The 18364-nt window shown below is 37.2% G+C and overlaps 1 protein-coding gene across 1 annotated transcript in view; it reads right to left on the bottom strand.

Moving 5' to 3' along the window:
• Positions 1 to 18364, bottom strand: part of MASP2 (MBL associated serine protease 2) — a 900261-nt gene that overhangs the window by 849945 nt on the left and 31952 nt on the right. Inside the window, exon 2 of the mRNA XM_044063217.1 lies at positions 11225 to 11441. Within this exon, the coding sequence (XP_043919152.1) occupies positions 11225 to 11441 (217 nt within the window). The remainder of the gene's footprint in view (positions 1 to 11224; positions 11442 to 18364) is intronic.

The raw sequence follows: 18364 nt of genomic DNA, 5'->3' as shown, positions 1-18364 counted from the left end.
TCAACCAACCGGGCTCAAGTTGGGAGTCCGTAATAATTTGTAAAAACTCTGTAGTGTCATTTAATCTAGATCTAACTAGTGTCAATAGTGGCTTGAGATGTAAAGTCAAAAACTCTGAAAGTGGTTCTGTTAGTGATCCATGACCTGAAACTATGGGTCTACCTGGAGGTTTTAATAGATCCTTGTGAATTTTTGGCAGTAAATAAAAAATTTGTTTATTTGGATTCACTACTGTTAGTTGCATTTTGGTATTGTTGTCAATAATACCTACTTCAACTGCTTCTTCCAAAAAATTCATCAATTTGTTTTTTGAACATATCAGTGGGATCCAAAGGCATTGACATGTAATGTTGTTTATTATTAAGTTGGGTATAAGCCTCAACCATATATTGTTCTGCATCCATTATAACCACCGCACCACCTTTATCTGCTGAAGTAATGACAATGTTTGGGTTGGTTCTTAGGCTCTCAATGGCCTGAATTTCTGAATCAGATAAATTTCTGTTTAACATAGAAATCTCTTCTTGTTTAAAATGTAAATCTTTAATCACCTTTTCCTGAAAAATAGCCACATATTTATCCATCGGTGGCTGAAAGGTAGATTTATGAAATCGAAAACCCGTGGATCCTTGTGAGTTATTTATGTCCCCAAAATACAATTTTAAATTAAGTAATCTACAAAATGTCAAAACATCCTGTACTAGATTATATGCGTTGACAAAAAAGCTCGGAACAAAAGATAGCCCTTTGTTTAATATTTTTAATTGTATTTCATTTAAAGACACAGATGAGATATTGTGAACATTTGCATAAACATCTATTTCTGAGTTAGAACATCCATTAACATTTCCAAGTTCTTTATCGTATCTATGTTTGTGTTTTCAACCCCCCCCCCCGTGTCTCTTAACCCTAAAGGGCAGTCCATATTTTTGGTTCTCTTATATATTGGGGACTCCTGACTGGAAATGGGTTTATGTTCAGTAGTTGAAGATTCTTCACCTGAGGTACTGCTAAGATCTGTTTTTGATCTTTTTAATATAGATCTGGGTCTCTTTTTCCTAAATTTGGTTGATGGAAACTCCCCATCTCTAAACCTAACATATTTTCTGATGCCAAAAGACTTACCATCTGCATAATCTGTGACATCTCTTTGAAATTTCTGTATCTTTTTATCTTTTAAATTTTGTTCTAGCACCAATAAATCCTTAGAGAGTTTGGCTAAACAAGATTTATATAAAGTCTGACCCTCAAAGGGTTTGATATTGTCACATAAAGTATTTACCTCCACAATATTTGCATCAATACTTCTCTCATAAAAAGAGATGAGAGTATCCACAAATAGCATAGTTGCTGTATGTTGAACTTTGACCCATTCATCATTAAGTTTTTCATCCGGACCACTCACAAATGGTAAGTTTTATTCTAAGTCCCCTGGGTATAATGTTCCTAACTTTATAGGCTTTGAATAACTTGAGGTTCCATACATTGTTTCTAAGTTGCCTCATACTTTTGGTTATTTTAAAAAATAACTCTCTACAATGATCCCCAGGGTCTCTTACCCTGTTATTATCAGAAGAAACATTTTCCCTATGGATATCAAATATTTGAACATCATCCTTGTCCTGGGATAAACCCTTCAAAATTATTGTCAAATCCATTCCCTTGCTATATAATGTGTATAATGTTTTGATCAAAACTGGCCTGTCTGCATCAAAACCAAAACTGTCACTATATAAAAATTAACTCCATATAAATATGTAAATATACTCAAATAGACATCCAGTGGTTGAGAGAACTAACACTCTGGCTTCCTTTTGTTCATAAACCATAAAAATTATAAAAATTGGGCCCATCCATTAATACATTGAAGTTGTTCAATAGATGCAATAAACGTCCAATGTCGCAACCATGAAATCAGCCATATGTGAACATATATCTTCCACTGTATATTATAAAATCTAAATCAACATCATAATTTAGATAACTGACTATAAACGTCACCACGTCGTCAGATATCATATATAACATTGAGTGTAATTATCTTTTTGGCCCAAAATCAATCTAAATATATAGTCCTTTCAACCACAGATGATATAAATATAAATTTCCTATATGGAAATATATAAAAAATATATATATATATATATATATATATATATATAAATGACAGTTAGGTCATGGTGCTATACAGACTTAAATATCAAAACCAAATACACACTAGTATATTTCTTAAAGGAATTCCAAAATTTTTATTATATTTTTTATGATCAAAAATCCAGAATTCTGGATCTTATAGTAACAATAAAGGGCCCTTCAAATGACAAGAATGTATCCCTTTACCCCAAACACTCATCCAAAAATCTGGATGATTAGTAATATTTCCCAAAACCTAACCTGATATCCATATGTTATATATAGTTTACTGGATTTCAAACTATGTGTTAAAAGTCATTTCGAAGAGGTTATAGCGTTCAAACATTAATAGCAAATGTCTTGTTAACATCAATATTATACAAAAAAATACAAAATTGTATTCCAGTTTGCCCATAAAGTCACAAACCATAGTTTTCATACAAAAAGCAAAGATGTTCATTTATATAACATAATAAGCAATAATCCTAAATATTAACTCCTTTTAAACAAACTGAGAATGTTCATTAGAAAATGTTAGTTGAATATAAATCTCCCTGTCATGTTGATTTATCAAACAAATTAGTCTCACCCAACAGTAAAACAGTTCACATTATAAATCCAAACATAAGTCCATATATTTCAGCGTCCTTAATAAAAAATATATTCCAAACTAAATGGGGTTTATCAAATTCTTAACAGTACCTGTTGTTGAGAGACCTGAGTGCATGCATGATGTGGTGGATCCTGGCACCTGACAGCTGACCGTGACTTTTTCCTTATCCAACCTGGTGAGTGGGACATCTGTGTGTCTCACAATGGAGTCACCTATGATCAAAACATTATATTTTGTGCTTTGCCTTAGGGGCTTATTAGGTGAGACACTGGTGCATGTGTTATGTGTATTGTGTTTAGCTAGTAGTGAATTATGTGAAGCGTGTTCATGTTTGGGAGGTCTCTGATCTTTAGACAGGATTCTGGTGAGTACCTCCACATATGTGAGTTGAGGAGTTAGGTGAATTGTGTGAGCTGACAACCCCCTTAGTATCCAACATGCTGATTTGTGGGTGATAGAGCATAGATTCTAGATTCTTAATACAGATGCATCTCTTACATTTTGAATTTGTGTGACATAGAAGTAATGGGTTGTCAGTGTACATGAGGCAATTGCTTCACTGCCTCAGGATGCCCATGATGACCAGACCGGCTAGAGAAATTGTGGGAAACTGTCCATCCATGATACTAGGTATTGTAGTGTGGTCAGTAACAGGGAGAGGACTAGAAAAAACAGGGTATGGTTGAGGGACTAGTAGAAGTTCTAAACTGCGAGAGGCTTATTGGGTGAACCTTGTATTGGTACCTCAAGGGCTCAGCTGAGTCTCTCTTCGGGCTGTGAAGCTCAACAGCAAGGAAACCTCAGATGGAACACAAGTAGTTGTTTAAGGGAAAATGTATCTGTCTGGGACTTTGCATCTATAACCGCCCTCTTTTGTGGAAGAAAGTTGGATTAGTGCTCAGAAACTGGAAAAAAAAGCTGGGTCCAGCAAATACAAACCAAGTCTACGCTAGGCTAAAAAGTACAGCCAACAGCAAAAACGAGGTTCCAAAATAACAGCACACAATCAAAAAAAGTACAAAAAGTGCAGATCAGGTAAGCATGATACTTATTTTGCAGTAGAAAGCAGTGGGTGTTTGGGTAACACAGCAGATCAGTTGCAAGTTGTTAAGCTCAGCTCTGAATAAAGCTGTTCTTCTTGGTTCCTGAGCTGATTTTTCCCAGTGTTTTAATCACTTGCAATACCTCAGTGCAAATGTGGGCAATAAATAGCAATTAAATTAAGCAGACTGAAAACACTCTAACCAATGACAGTGCACGAGGCTGGGCCCTGTGCCAACAATCACCACTCAGGTAGGTCCTTAGTTACACTCTTCTCTCACAATGGTGCAGGGGAGGCCCTCTCTTGTGCAGGAAAGCTGAATCCATTCTTAAAGGTACATTATTGAAAAACTAAAAAGTGGTGATTGTTTTAAAGCAGCTCTTGTGAATCAATAATAAAGGTAAGACATATATTTTTGTAAAACTGGATATGGATTCATTATTTACTGCAAATCCAAATGAGACAGGCATTAATCTAGTCAGAAATAATTTAGTGTCTATGCAACACTATCAAGTTCAATTTAAATAGTATATATAAATAGCTGGTTTTAGCTAAAATGAATTTGTGTTTCAGGGAATGTTTCATTTACAGGAACAATGAGTAACTATGTGTACTCCTGTGACAAATAAGTATGTCACTAGAGTTATATCTGTGTGGGAAAATGTATATATTATTAATGAATTCAATTATTGTTTTTCAGAACAGGTTTTATTTTGTAAATGGTTTGTTGATGGCATTTTTATCCTTTGAGGTGGTGCACATGATGAAATGAATTAATTCGTATTTATTTGTCTGATACTAGATTATTTAAAATTTAAATTGTCAACCTGAGAGAATACCATATCTTTTACAGATATTCAGTTGGGAAAGGCATTGGAAGGTGACATTGCTTTTGCACATATGCAAATGAATATATACACAGAACTAGCATGCAATCTAAGTTTATGTTTAATAATACTATACAAGGGCAGGTGAGGCATTTAGCAAGACTGAAAACTGATAATGATATTCTAGAAAAACTGTTAAATGGCTTATCCTAGGCTCTGACTTTTATGAGAGAGGATATGACAGTGAAAAATTATTACCACAAAGGTCCCAAATAATGGAAGGGTGTGAAACTCAAAATAAACCTGTTTTTTATTTGATGACATTTGTAAATTTAACATTTATTAATCAAAATAAAAATTAGACTAACTTTATTATAATAGACACACACAAGGACAGCTCAAAATATAGTTGGCATATATTGGTACACTTTGAATAATATAGAAGGTCTTTGGAATGTCTTATTAGACAAACCATTACCAGGTACAGGGTTTGATTCTCACATGGGGTAATTGGCTAGGCTTAAAATGGCTCGCAAGGGCAGTTAGCTAAGTACTAACCTATGAACCTAAAGTATATTTAAAAAAAAACAACACTTACACAATTCATTGTAAACTCATTTCATTGAAACCCGCAACCACTAAATCACATTTCACAGAAAATTTCATATACACTAAATATTCTTCCAAAAGCTGTTTTTGCAGGGGGCCAGCCACCTAGCACCCCCCCCTCCCCACTTACATAAATATACTATCTCCACATTTGCATGGCCATGGAGGACAGAGAAGGCCCTTCATATGGTGGATCAGTGCTGGCACACAAACATACAGATGGATAGCATAACAGTGCACATTAGCAAGGTACAAATATTGATAAAATGTAATTTGCATTGTAATTTGATCCAAAACCACACTGGCAGTGATTTTCTGTAGCCTTATATATATATATATATATATATATATATATATATATATATATATATATATATATGTCTACTTTAAATAATCAAAGTTGTAGAACATCGAACCACACATCATCGAGGACGAGATGATTGATGTTCTACAACATCGAACATTAGAATAGAACAAGTTAAAAAAGATAAAAAGTCTTCTTTTAAGTTTTTGCAGGGTGGCAAGCTGGTAAATTTCCCATTCCATGCTGGATGGTACCATTGTCTTCACTGCAGTGCAATCTCGGTGTTGGTATATTTAAATAGCAAGGGGTGTAGGGGTGCGGGCGGGGCTTGCCCCCCTGCAAAAACATGAAATAAGAAGTTTTCACATTTTAGTTTTTTTTTTAGTTCGATATTACAGAACTTCGATCCTCTGGTTCTCGATGATCAGAAGTTCGATGTTGTGCAATTTCGAGACTCTGAAGGGGACCTACATACATATATATATATATATATATATATATATATATATATATACATATATATATATATATATATGTGTGTGTGTGTGTGTGTATATGTATATGTATACATATATATATATATATATATATATATATATATATATATATATATATATATATATACTCAAGTCATTCAGTATCACTCTAAATTTCAATTATAAATCCACTTTTCACACTTGTATGAAGAACAGACCCATAACAGACCTGGGTTTTGCTTTCTGTCATTATCAATGTTATGACCAAACAATAGACTCAGAGGTTTGACTAGATAAGCCCAATCACATGGCTAAAGACTCATTAGTATTACTCAGCAATAAGAATAAAAACTGAAACAAGCATAACAAAATTCTTGACATTAGTAATCAGCAACTTTTAAATATCAGTATTTTTATAAACAAAGCTGATGACTTGTGTATTTCCTGCTTGAACATGAGAGTGGTGCTGGGTAATTTGAGGGCAGTTTTGGATAGTTTACATCGGGAGGGGCAGCAGTGGTCCCACCATCCTTTTAAAATGTTTTTTTTTTATATTTTTGGGTAAATTGGAGGGGCAGAGTGCTCTGACATTACCATACAAACTGATGAAACTTGACAGAATGAAGTTTCATCTCATCAATTTTAATATTTAAGCAAAGGGAGTTAGGAGGAAAGCCCCTCATTAGGAGGAGAAGAGGTTTTGCCTTCTGCAAAAAAATATTTTTTTGTTATAGTTTTTGCCATTGCACAGAAGCTCCAACCATTTTTTGTCATATGATCCATGCCAAAATCATTTGAAACTTGGGAAGATGTAAGTGAAGTGAGGCTGTGGGACTCGAACCCTAGATTACAGGAAGCAGCTCAAATACAGTTGATAGCCTTAATCCTTTCACTAAGGGCCAGACTATGAATACTGAGTGTATGAAGATTGAACTATGAATATCGTGTGTTATTTAGTGGTTTAAGTTTGGGATAAGGTACATGACCTAATATTATAGAAGGCTGAAGTCACTTGTAACTTGTAATTATAAAATCAAGAGTGGAAGAATGGTGGTCCATAATTGCTAAATACCTGGGGTGGTGGTTAGCTGTCTTTTTGCAGCTGTGTCTCTCTGTCTGTCTGTCAAGCTATCTGTCAGTCTAGCTATCAGTCTATCTATTTAATCCATACTGTATACTGGACGTAAACAACATAACACTAAATGGCCTTTACAGTGAACCACTGGTATGCATTTATAATCTCTAAATAATTTATCCAAATTATTTTAAAAGTGAGGATAGAATCAAACTGAATTATGTAATACAGAACAGCCACAGTTCACACTGGTGACAATAAATTCTTTTTAAGCATTGTATTGTTGCTGGCTGCATTATGTGACTATATAACAAAGTATGAAGAAGTTATGCAAAGTGTTTCAGCAGTATCAATACAATGTGTCTGCCTGTCTGCCTGGCTTTCTCTCTGTCTTGCCAGCTACTATAGGATCATAGGAGGTTACTAGGCTATTGGTCCTGATGCCCTTATGAGCCTAGCCAGGAGTTTAGCCCCTGTTTAGACAAATCAGAACCCGATGCCCCTGTCCAGCAGGGACATGGGTGGAATCCCAGGGGTATATTTTCTGTTTCCCATCCAGTTATCCAGGTTGCGTTTAAAAAGGGGTAAAAATGTACTCTGCTTGATGTGGACAGGGAGTCTATCCCATAGATGAGGGAGTCTCTAGGACAGAAATCTGTCCTGCCAACAAATCCTGTTGATGTCACAGACCAGGTTGAGACCAAGTGTGCGGGTTATTCGAGTGGAGCTTGACTTGAGGATATGCATCAGTCCCATCAAGTTGGGGTCCATGATCACTTTGTATGCCAGACAGAGGTAACCTCTGAGGAGTCTGTATGAAACTGAGTAGAGGGATAGGGCTTTTAGCCTATCTGTGTATGGTAGATGTTTGAGGCCCTGGATTCTCCTGGTGAGGAACCTCTGTGGTCTCTCCAGCTGCTGCATGTGCTTTGCGAGGTACATGCCAAAAGGTGCATTGTACTTAATAATGGGCCTTATAAGGGAAGAATACAGGGATGTTATGACCTTCTTGTTCTTGGATGAGATACTCTTACTTATGAGGTGGGCCATGTAGAAGGCCTGCCATAGCATGGAAGCAACATGGTGGGCAAAAGTAAGGTTGCTATCAACCTGGGTGCCCAAATCTCTCACGACTGATTGAGTGCTTTGGATGTTTTTATTAATGTGATAATTTGTGGGGATGTCACTCTCCCCCTAGGGGATGATGATGAATTTTTTGGTATTCAGCTTGAGGCCATGTTTTGGGCACCAGTCATTTGTCTGAGTGAGACCCTCTTGGAGGATGTCCACATCACTTGGGGAATTGATGACAGCACCCAGCTTGCAGTCATCTGCAAACTTGGTCAGCCATAGCCCACTGGTTTTGGCCTGCACCTCAGAAAAGTATATCCCAAATAACAGAGGCCCCAAGACCAAACTCTGGGGTATGCTGCTTGTTATGGGTCTACTGCTTGAGGTGGCTTCCCCTATTTTGACTACATGGGTTCTATCAGTGAACCAGTTTGCTATCCATCTGGTAACATATGGATTGATGCCTAGTTGAGAGAGTTTATCTATTATGCCCGAGTGGAGAATAGTGTCAAAGGCTTTGGCCAGGTCAAGGTAGGTGGTGTGTACAGTTTTCCCCTCATCCATGGCTTTAGTGACTGTCTCAAAGAAGTTGACCAAATTTAGCAGACATGGCCTCCCCTTGATGAAGCCAAACTGTGTGTGATCAAGTGTTTGGAAGTTGCCAATGTCCTTGTTAGTGAGGTCCATGATAATCCATTCTATGGCCTTGCAGATCAGGCTAGTTAGGCTGATGGGTCTATAATTTCCTGGATCAGTGGATGCTCCACATTTGTGTAAAGGGTTGACAGTGGCTGTCCTCCACTCAGCTGGGATGAAGTCTGTACTCAGGCTTTGGTTGAATAGGGTGCCTAATGGTGCTGCACGTTCCTGCCTGAGTTCACGTAGGATGCAGCCTGGGATGTTATTGGGTGCCATGGAGGCTATATTTTTTGCCTTTGAGAGAGCAGTGATGACCTATTCCCTAGATATAAGGGGAAGGGGGCAAGTCCTGGGGTTGTCTCGATTTACTAATGGGGGGGACAGACGGGTAAAGTTTTCGCTGAATCTGTCAGCCAGAAAGTTTGCTATATCTACGGCATTTGTATATGTGGTGTCCTTGACCACTAGTTCTGAACAGATCTGGGTGCTTCCTTTGAGGTTGCAGACATATGTGAAGAAAGCCTTATGATTGTCTCTAGCAGAAGAGGCCAATTTGGACTCGAAGTTTGCTTTGGAGGATTTCACTAGTGCTCTTATTTGCTTGTTCAGGCTAAGGAGACATTGCTTCCGATTGGGCACCTGCTCCTTCTTGGTCTTGGACAGCATTTTTTCCCTTTTGTTATAGAGTTTATTTACCTCTCTGCTTGTTTGTATATCTGTTTATCAAACTGTTTTACGGACACTATGCGGGACCAGTTTAGTCTCCTAAAGCTCACTATTTCCAAATGTCATTTTGCTATACTTAGTAGAATGAACATACACTTTGGTAAATGTCAGTGATTCATGGACTGGAGACAAAAAAGGAAGTTTATGTGTAGTTTTATTCTCTGTTAATATAAAATACTTTATTCCAATTTGCTGCAGACTTTGAGCTGGTATATATCAGGGTCTGTTGAGTCATATGGTATATCTGTATGAACAATGCATGTGTGTGTCTCTGTGCCTTGTATATTAGGTATATTAGTTTCAATGTAGCACAATTTATGCTCCTGGGCCTAATACATATTAGCAGAGAAACCTCCAAAGAAATTATTTTTTAAGGAAAGGCTACTGCATGTTTCAGTCAGCCCTCCCTATTGAACTGTTGAGAAAGAAATAACTGCAAAAGAGTTAATGAAAGTTTCCCACGTGTATGCCTGTGTCTTGACTGACACCTGAGAACTGCGGCATTGCATAGGATCATAGGAAGTTGCTAGACTGATGGCCCTAGGGCCTTTACATGCCTAGTCAAGTTCTCCCCTTATTTCCATGATCAGCACCTATTGCCCCTATCCAAGAGGGACAAAGGTGGAGCCCCCAGGGTAAATTTACAGTTACCCATTCAATTGTCCAGACTGCATTTGAAGAGGGCCAATGAGGTGCGCTGTTTGACATGAAGTGGGAGTCTGTTTCAAAGGTGTGGTAACCTTTGGGAGACAAATCTGTCCCTCAAGCAGGTTCTATTTATGTCACAAACCAGGTTAAGCTCTTTAGAGGGAGTAACCCATGTGCCATTTGACTTGCGGATATGAAGCATTTCCAATAAATCAGGGTCAGAGATTGCCTTATATGCAAAGCAAAGATCATCTCTAAGTAGTCTGTATGAAACAGAATACAGTGACAGTGATTTCAGATGATCCACATTGGACAGATGCTGAAGACCTTGAATTTTCCTTGTGAGAAACCTTTGTGATCTCTTCAGTTGCTGCAGGTGCTTGGAAAGGTACATACCAAAAGGAGTGTTGTACTCAATTATTGGCCTGATGAGGGAAGAGTACAGGGAGGTTATAACTTCTTTTTTTCTGGAGGCAATGCCCTTACTTATGAGATGAGCAATATAGAATGCCCCTCTTACCACTGTGGAGACATGGTGATTAAAGGTAAGGTTGTTGTTAACCTGTGTGCCCAGGTCTCTCACCACTGAGTGGTACTTAGGGTGTATCTGTTGATGTAGTAGTTAGCAGGAGCATCACTCTTACTGAAAGGGATGACAATAAATTTTTTGCATGAGTTTAAACCCTTGACTTTGCATCTGTCCCAGATTTTATTGCTTCAATTTTCTTTTGTCTCCTGTGTGACTCTGAGCAAGCAACTTAAATAGACAGTGTGTTCCCTGACCGGACCTGAGTCTCAAAAAGGGTCCATGTGGATCAGTGCTCTACCCTGGTTAACACATATCAATGGATAAGTAAATAAATAAATAAAAAGAAATACATAGCAACTTGTGTAAACTAAAATGGCTGTGTGGCACTTTCCTGCTCTCAAGTCCACTATATCTCTGCAGGACAAATCACAACCTGCCATTTACAATGAATGGTGTTTTAAACAACCATCACAAATGTAATCCACTTCCACATATATTGTTCATTCAATGAAGCAAAATGTTTAAAAAGTACCTTTATGTAGTCATATTCACATAGATAAGATGGTTCCACACTGAAGTGGGTGAAATACAGTTTAACAACATGCCCCAGAGGAACTGTGATATTCCAGCTCTCCTTTACATTGTTTGGATAGATGTTTGGAAAACCAGGGGATACAATCTCTCCAAATAATCCTTTCAGACTAATGCTGTAACTTCCGTGCAACAGAGCCGTCAGTAAAAGGAACAACCTGGAAAGAAAAAAAAAGAACTACACAATATAATAGTCACTGGCCCCTCCATTAATCCATATTTTGGAGATATTCAGAAATATAACTAAAAGTTAGAAAGACTATACATTAAATAAATGCTAAACGCTTTGTAGATGATGTAAAAAAATGCTATTCTGTTTTTTGTAAAATAATTTGGTTTGTGCAGTGGTGCAGTGTTTAACATTGTCGCCTCACAGCAAGAGCTTCTCTGGTTCAATTCTCAGCTGCTGTGCCTTCTGTGCAGAGTCTGCATGTCCTCCCTGCATTCATGTGGGTTTACTCTGGATGCTCCAGTTTCCTCCCACATTACAAAGACATGTGTCTGGAGCATTTCTACCTGGACCTCCGTTGAAAATTGGCTCATTCCAAGTCAGACTTTCCCAGTAAATATTTCCTTATTAGTTCCATACAAAGGACTTTTGTTTCTACAGTTTTTGTTGATCCATTAAAAGATATATCATTTATTCTGTTTGATGTGATTTTTTGATATGTTTATATTTTTATTGTTATTTGAAAAATATTAGAGTGAAGGGTACTTATGTATTATCGCAACCAGATTTTCACAATATTACCGCTTGCTTCCCGATATGTGAATGTAAACAGAAATGTATGCAGAACCACACTGACAAAGTGAACTTTATGAAAAAATATTGTTTAGATAGGAAAAACAGTATAAAGTTTAAGAAATGAGTGCTTGTTTCAAGCTATGCCGTTTAACAACATCATGTCACTGAAAATACATTTTCTACAACAGTTATGTGTAAGACACGTTCCATGTCCAGAAATATGTTGCCCAAACCATCCGGAAGACATCCACAAGTATGCTATCCAAAACATCCAGAAAACATTGTAAGAGTAACTACTATCCAAAAAAACAAATAAATCTGGTGCTGTCACATACTGCATACATGTTTTTCATAGTACCACCTAACATCACGTCACATTAACTTTAGCCTCCATTGTACAAGACCTTTATATCCCACATGTCACATTAACTTTAGCCTCCGTCACCTTGTTTATTCTGTTATTCCCTTTAACTGAAATTATGTTCCATTTGTAAAATAAAAGCAGTTATTTACACAAAAAATATGCTGCTCCAGATTTCTTATTCTCATAGAAATGTATAGTCAGTTTTGTAACAATGCTTCTCGCAGTACGGCAACAGTACAAACAAGCATTTCCCAGGCGTCCTCGATTCATTTCCTGCAGTACGGCAGCAGTACAAACAAACATTTCCCAGGCGTCCTCGATTCATTTCCTGCAGTACGGCAGCAGTACAAACAAACATTTCCCAGGCGTCCTCGATTCATTTCCTGCAGTACGGCGGCAGTACCAACAAACATTTCCCAGGCGTCCTCGATTAATTTCCTGCAGTATGACAGCAGTGCAACCAATTTAGAAGTATACAAAACAAGATTCACATTTCCACATTCATTTAGGTTACAAATTTGGGACAAACTAAGTTGTACCCACAGAAAACATCACATCCAACCATACGTTCACTCCCACAATCTGTTTTTGGCCCAACAAGCATATTACCGCAACCGCGAAAATCTGGTTGCGATAATACGTAAGTACCGAGTGAAGAAACTGAATATCTGTATTTTTGCCTTCTTGAGGCTGTAGGTATTTGTTTACATAACTGTTTCTGTGCACTGATGGTGTTCTTCTGTCCCAGACTCTTTCTGCATTCCATCTTACCTATGTAGCTCTCTTTCATGTTACACTAAATAGGATGCATTTAGAGATACTGAAAAAATTAGCATGCAAAAGAAGGAACATGTTATTAACATGGGCCTTACCCTCTGCTGCTGTTTAATTGTGTAGTATGTAATTAATTTAACAAATGGCACAACTGTCCTCACATTGCTTGTTTTCTTAAATTTGTCTCATGTCTGAACCTTCTACTTTTAAAGCTGTTTGCCATAATTACAGAAGAGGGTGCCAGCTATAGTAAAACATTCTACTTGGCTTCTGCACCTTTTCATAAAAAACTGCATCCTTACTCCTCTGTGAATTTCCCACAACAATGACAGTGTGCAGTCTCCTCTGAGACATCTTATGTGGGCAGTTCCATTTGGTCAAATCCTTTTTAATCTTTTCAGAAAGTTAGAATTCTTCTTCTTGCTGCTGCCACAATAATCCCGTTTCCAGTAGCTTAAATTTATTATTTGGGAGGTTTGTAAAACATGAATCCAGATCCAAGTGTACTGGCCTGAAATATTGTTTAATGAAACACAAATGTTGTTTTTAGGAAAACTCCAGCAATGGTTGCTGTGTCTGGGGAAGGCAACTTTCTGCTGCTTGTTTCTGTGGTTCCACATCCATAACCATTCAACTTACATCTGAAATAAGTAAAAACTATATTTTATTTTTATCTCAGGAAAAATAGTCCTTTTAATCACTTGTCTTCAGATGTGTTTCACTGCTTGTGATCTATGCAATCGCCCATTCTCAAATTGTTTAACAATCTACTCTTCAAATGCACTCTATTTAATAATTACATTTGTTTTTCTGGTAAGACCACTATCATGGTTTTCAGTATTTTGGGGTGTCTACAAAAAACTCATTTGCAGTAGCGCAGATTTGCTATTAGATAGGTTCATAAAACATGAGCCTCCAAAGACCATTACTGGGGGAAGTGGTTATGAAGAGATTTCTTGGGAAGCTGCACTTTTATCTTGTTGCTGAATATTGTCAACGTTTAGCATGAAGATAAATTACTTACATTTCTCTAAGTATACTTAGGCCAATTCCATATTTTCTTACTAAATAATTGGCTTCTACATCTCTGTATATGGAATCCTGGCTGGCGTGTCTCTGATCACTTTTACAATCTATTAATCCCGTTCTATGACCTTTTCCATGCTTCATCAATAATCACCTTCATTTCAGTAACATCCAAAAACAGGGGTAGGGTCCACTAGGGTTGACTATAACCAGCTACCAAATCTTCATTTTTGAATTCTTCAGTTACTGAAATTTGCTTGAGTAAGAAGGACCCCCCCCCCCCATTAAACATTAGCAATTCTGTAGTCAGTGCTCTTCAATGAGAGATATGTCATAAACAGCACAAACAGCAGTGGTGCCTGCTTTAAACTATTTCATGCATGACAACTTATAAGCCTAGATGCTGTGAATTTACCGGAAATAACACTCATTGCCCATTGGCCTTTAGTAGGTTTTCCTTCCATTTCACCATGTTTCCTTTTGCTCTCACAATGTTCAACATTCTTCCTAGTCTGTCATGTGAAACATAGAACAGAACCTTGGAGAAATTACAGTCATGAACATTTACTGTTTGTAAAATGCTGACTGACATTTGTTTAAGAGGAAAACAGAAACTCCAATCTTTTGTCTCTAAATAAATTACCAGCTACTGTTCAATATCTTTGTATGATCTTCCCCACAATTATTGTCACGTTTATTGGCTGATAAACTCTTGATGTACCTTTGCAAGAATAATGAGCACATTGTCAGTGATGACTTTATAATGTCAGCTAACACCGCAGTCTCTACTCCAGTGATAAATGTTCTTAGTATGGGGTTAGTAAAGCAGGTTAGCCATTAGATATGCCAGGACCTTTGCTATGACTTTTATTGACATTAAGATGAGTCATCTTACGATGTTTCAGTATCAATCCATCAGGTAAAGTCAGCAGTGTTCACCTGTCTCTAGTAGCATTATTTCAATGATATAAGTCATTACGTTATTTTTATTTTCAAAAGAGAAGTTTTAGTGATTTTACTTTTCTAATCACTGGTATTATTTTTATGCAATATACTTCTTTTTTTACACTAGCACTACTTTTATTGTTATATGAGAGCTGTAAATTCCTCACAGAAGAGTCCATCATTTCCAGTGAACAGGGAAGGTCTAAATTGAAATACCCACTGTGATAACTTATTTAGAGGAAATGATGTTATTTGAATTCAGCTTGTGAGGACAGGTTCTGTTTTAACGCTACCAGTTGTCCCTTACCTGTGTTATTAAAATTTGGATGACATATCAGTGGGAATCCAAAATGGAAGTGCCACCCCCAAATAGGTTCATAGGTTTTGCCCTGCCAAGACTTAGTGACACAGGCCAGACTGTTGAATCTCACAATCATACCTCTCAAGTGTACCTCATTACGAGGAACGTACCTCATTTGGGGTCTTAAAAAGTTCATTTTCCTCAAAATTCCTCAAAGTTCCATATTGAAAGAGTCTGACATACATTCAGTGTTAGGAATTTTTTTAAGTGAAATCCATGGTAAATTGAAATTAATCATATTAATTCATTAAATGATCTTCTTTATAAGTAAAACCAACATATTTTAACCATCCTATGACCTTCCTAGTTGAAGTTGGTAGTAAGCTATTAGTATGTGTTCCACATTTTGCCCATTTGTTCCACATTATGAAGGTGAGTGTTCCTCATTTTGGCGATGGAAGGTTGAGAGCCATGCACAAGATCTTTTACCATCTTGTTTTTATTGGCTTTATCATGCATAACACCAGACCCGTGTGATGACTTTCTCTCAAATCAATGTATCTGTGGCTTTCAAGAACAACATTTCTGGATATGAGCAACATGAAAGAACATACTGCTTTCAAATTCATCTACCCTCTGTCTGCCTCTAACTATTTAAAAAAGGTTTTCATGCTGTCTGCATGTCTACATGGACTTTATTCAGGTACTTCTGTTTCTTTACACCTTGCAAAACATGTCGGTTGATTAGCTACTCTAAACTCTTCATATAGCTTAAATTCCCCCTTGCCTTTGTCGTCCAGGTCATGAGAAGGCATATTTTTTTCTATTGCAGGTCTACTGAAACAGTACTTTTCAAGCTCTGGGAAATCAGTTTCCTTACTATTCAGTTATGTTAACTCTGAAGTAATTTTTCAGGTTTCCCCCAGTAAAATAAGCTTACCTCTTTTAAAAAATGTACTGGATCTCAAACAGCAAAACCATTAACTGGAATTTACTGGATGAAGGAATACTGTTTCATAAAAACAAACCCTAGAGAAACTACCTGGACTCCAGACACCAGAGCAGATAAACATTGTCTTTAAAATCAGTACATTACAGGCAGTATAATCCCATAGATGATTTGTAACAGGTAATTTAATAAAGGCAGGTTATGGTGCTTTGTTATTAGACTTTATAGAACGACATGCTTTGTCTTATCTTCGTTATCTTGCTGTTTGATTCCGTTTCCACTCTGGTATGTTAGTTTGATGAGTTTTCACTGAACCTCTTCCTTTGTCTTCCAGCTAATATATTTAATTTTATTCAGTTGTCAACTTAATAGATGGACTGGTCTAAGTCACCTTTACAGGACCAACTCAGACCAAATGCTCAAGAAACAATAAATAAGCAAAGAACAAATCACAGTAAATTACAAATGAATGCATGTCCTCCCCACGGTTGAGTGGCCTCCAAAAGACATACGTGAATGGGTGTGCCTTCGCTGAAGGTTGGGCGTTGGACTGGCAACTCGGCACCATAAAAAATCTACTGCCAATCATTAGCGGACTGGAGTTCAGCTGTGGTGACCCCTAACCACAAAAAGCCAAAAAGACAAACAAACATTTTAGATGTTCAGATATAAGTTAGCAAAGTATATGCAGGAAGATAAGTGGAGACTGCATTCTACAAAACAAGATCAAGGAGTAATGTCATCTGTGGTACTAGCAATCAGAACTAAATTGTTTTTATTTATATTTCTTTACTGCGGTACCGTATTGCAATGATCTATATTGCAATACATCAAGAGGGTCTGGGTGATGTATGGTAACTTAACTACAACCCCTAGTTTGGAGTCATCAATGGACTTTGTTAGCAAGAGGTCTTGGATCTCTGCTTGGATGTCTGATAAGTGAATATCAAAAAGGACAGATCATAGCACTAAGCCCTAAAGGACACTGCTGGTCACTTTCATACTTTCTGATGAGGCACCTGCAACTTCACACTGTGTGGCTCCTGTCTTTTATCCAGTATGTTAGCCATCTTACCACATATGGGTCAGTTTTTAAAGTGTTTAGCTTTTGTATGATGCCAATTTTGGAAATGGTGTTGAAGGTCTTGGCCAAGTCAAGAAAGAAATGCTGCATACACTGCAAGGCTACCATCTACAGCCTCTGTAACCCTTTTGAAGAAGTTACCGGATTAAGTAGACAGCATCTATCCTTCACAAAAGCCAAATTGTTAGGGGTCAAGTCTAACTTGATTCTTCATATCATAGTTTATGATGTCAGTTGGAATACATTCCATGGCTTTGCAGATGAGGCTTGTAAAGCTGATAGGTCTGTAGTTACCCAGGTTAGTTGTAATGCTACCCAAATGGAGGGGCTGCACCACTCATTAGGGGCAAAATCAGTAGCGAAACTTATATTAAACAGTTTGAGGAGTGTAGCCATGCGGGCATTTTCAATACTATTACTTACACAACCTAGTTTATTAGCATTTTCAGTAAATGATCTTTAGAGATAATAGACGAGAAAGGGATTCACATATTTTGGGGCTATGACTAGAAGTCTTAGGAGTGACACCAGCACTAAATTTGTTTTCAAGGATATTGGCAATGTCTATTCAGTCAGAATAGGCATCATTACAAATACGTTCTGCATAATGTAGGGCATCATTTTTTAGTTTTCTAGCAAAGCTAAAGAAGGATTTATAATTATCTGTTGCTTCAGAGGCCAGCTTAAGTTCATGGGCTCCTTTAATGGATCTGATAGTGTTTTTCATTTTGTTTAATAAGGATTTTGATATTATCCCTGACAAGAGTGATTTTGGATATACTAAATCATTTAGTTTCTTTCTTCTGTTGTATGGTGTTCTTATGGCAGTGTTGTAATACCAGGGTGGTTTGTTTGTTTGTCCAAGGGGGACATGCAATGGAAGCATGGTGGCA

The sequence above is a fragment of the Protopterus annectens genome, chromosome 2.part1 (genome assembly GCF_019279795.1).
Source record: "Protopterus annectens isolate FY-2018-M chromosome 2.part1, PAN1.0, whole genome shotgun sequence".
Classification (NCBI taxonomy): domain Eukaryota; kingdom Metazoa; phylum Chordata; order Ceratodontiformes; family Protopteridae; genus Protopterus; species Protopterus annectens.
This window is presented reverse-complemented; position numbering and strand designations above follow the sequence as displayed.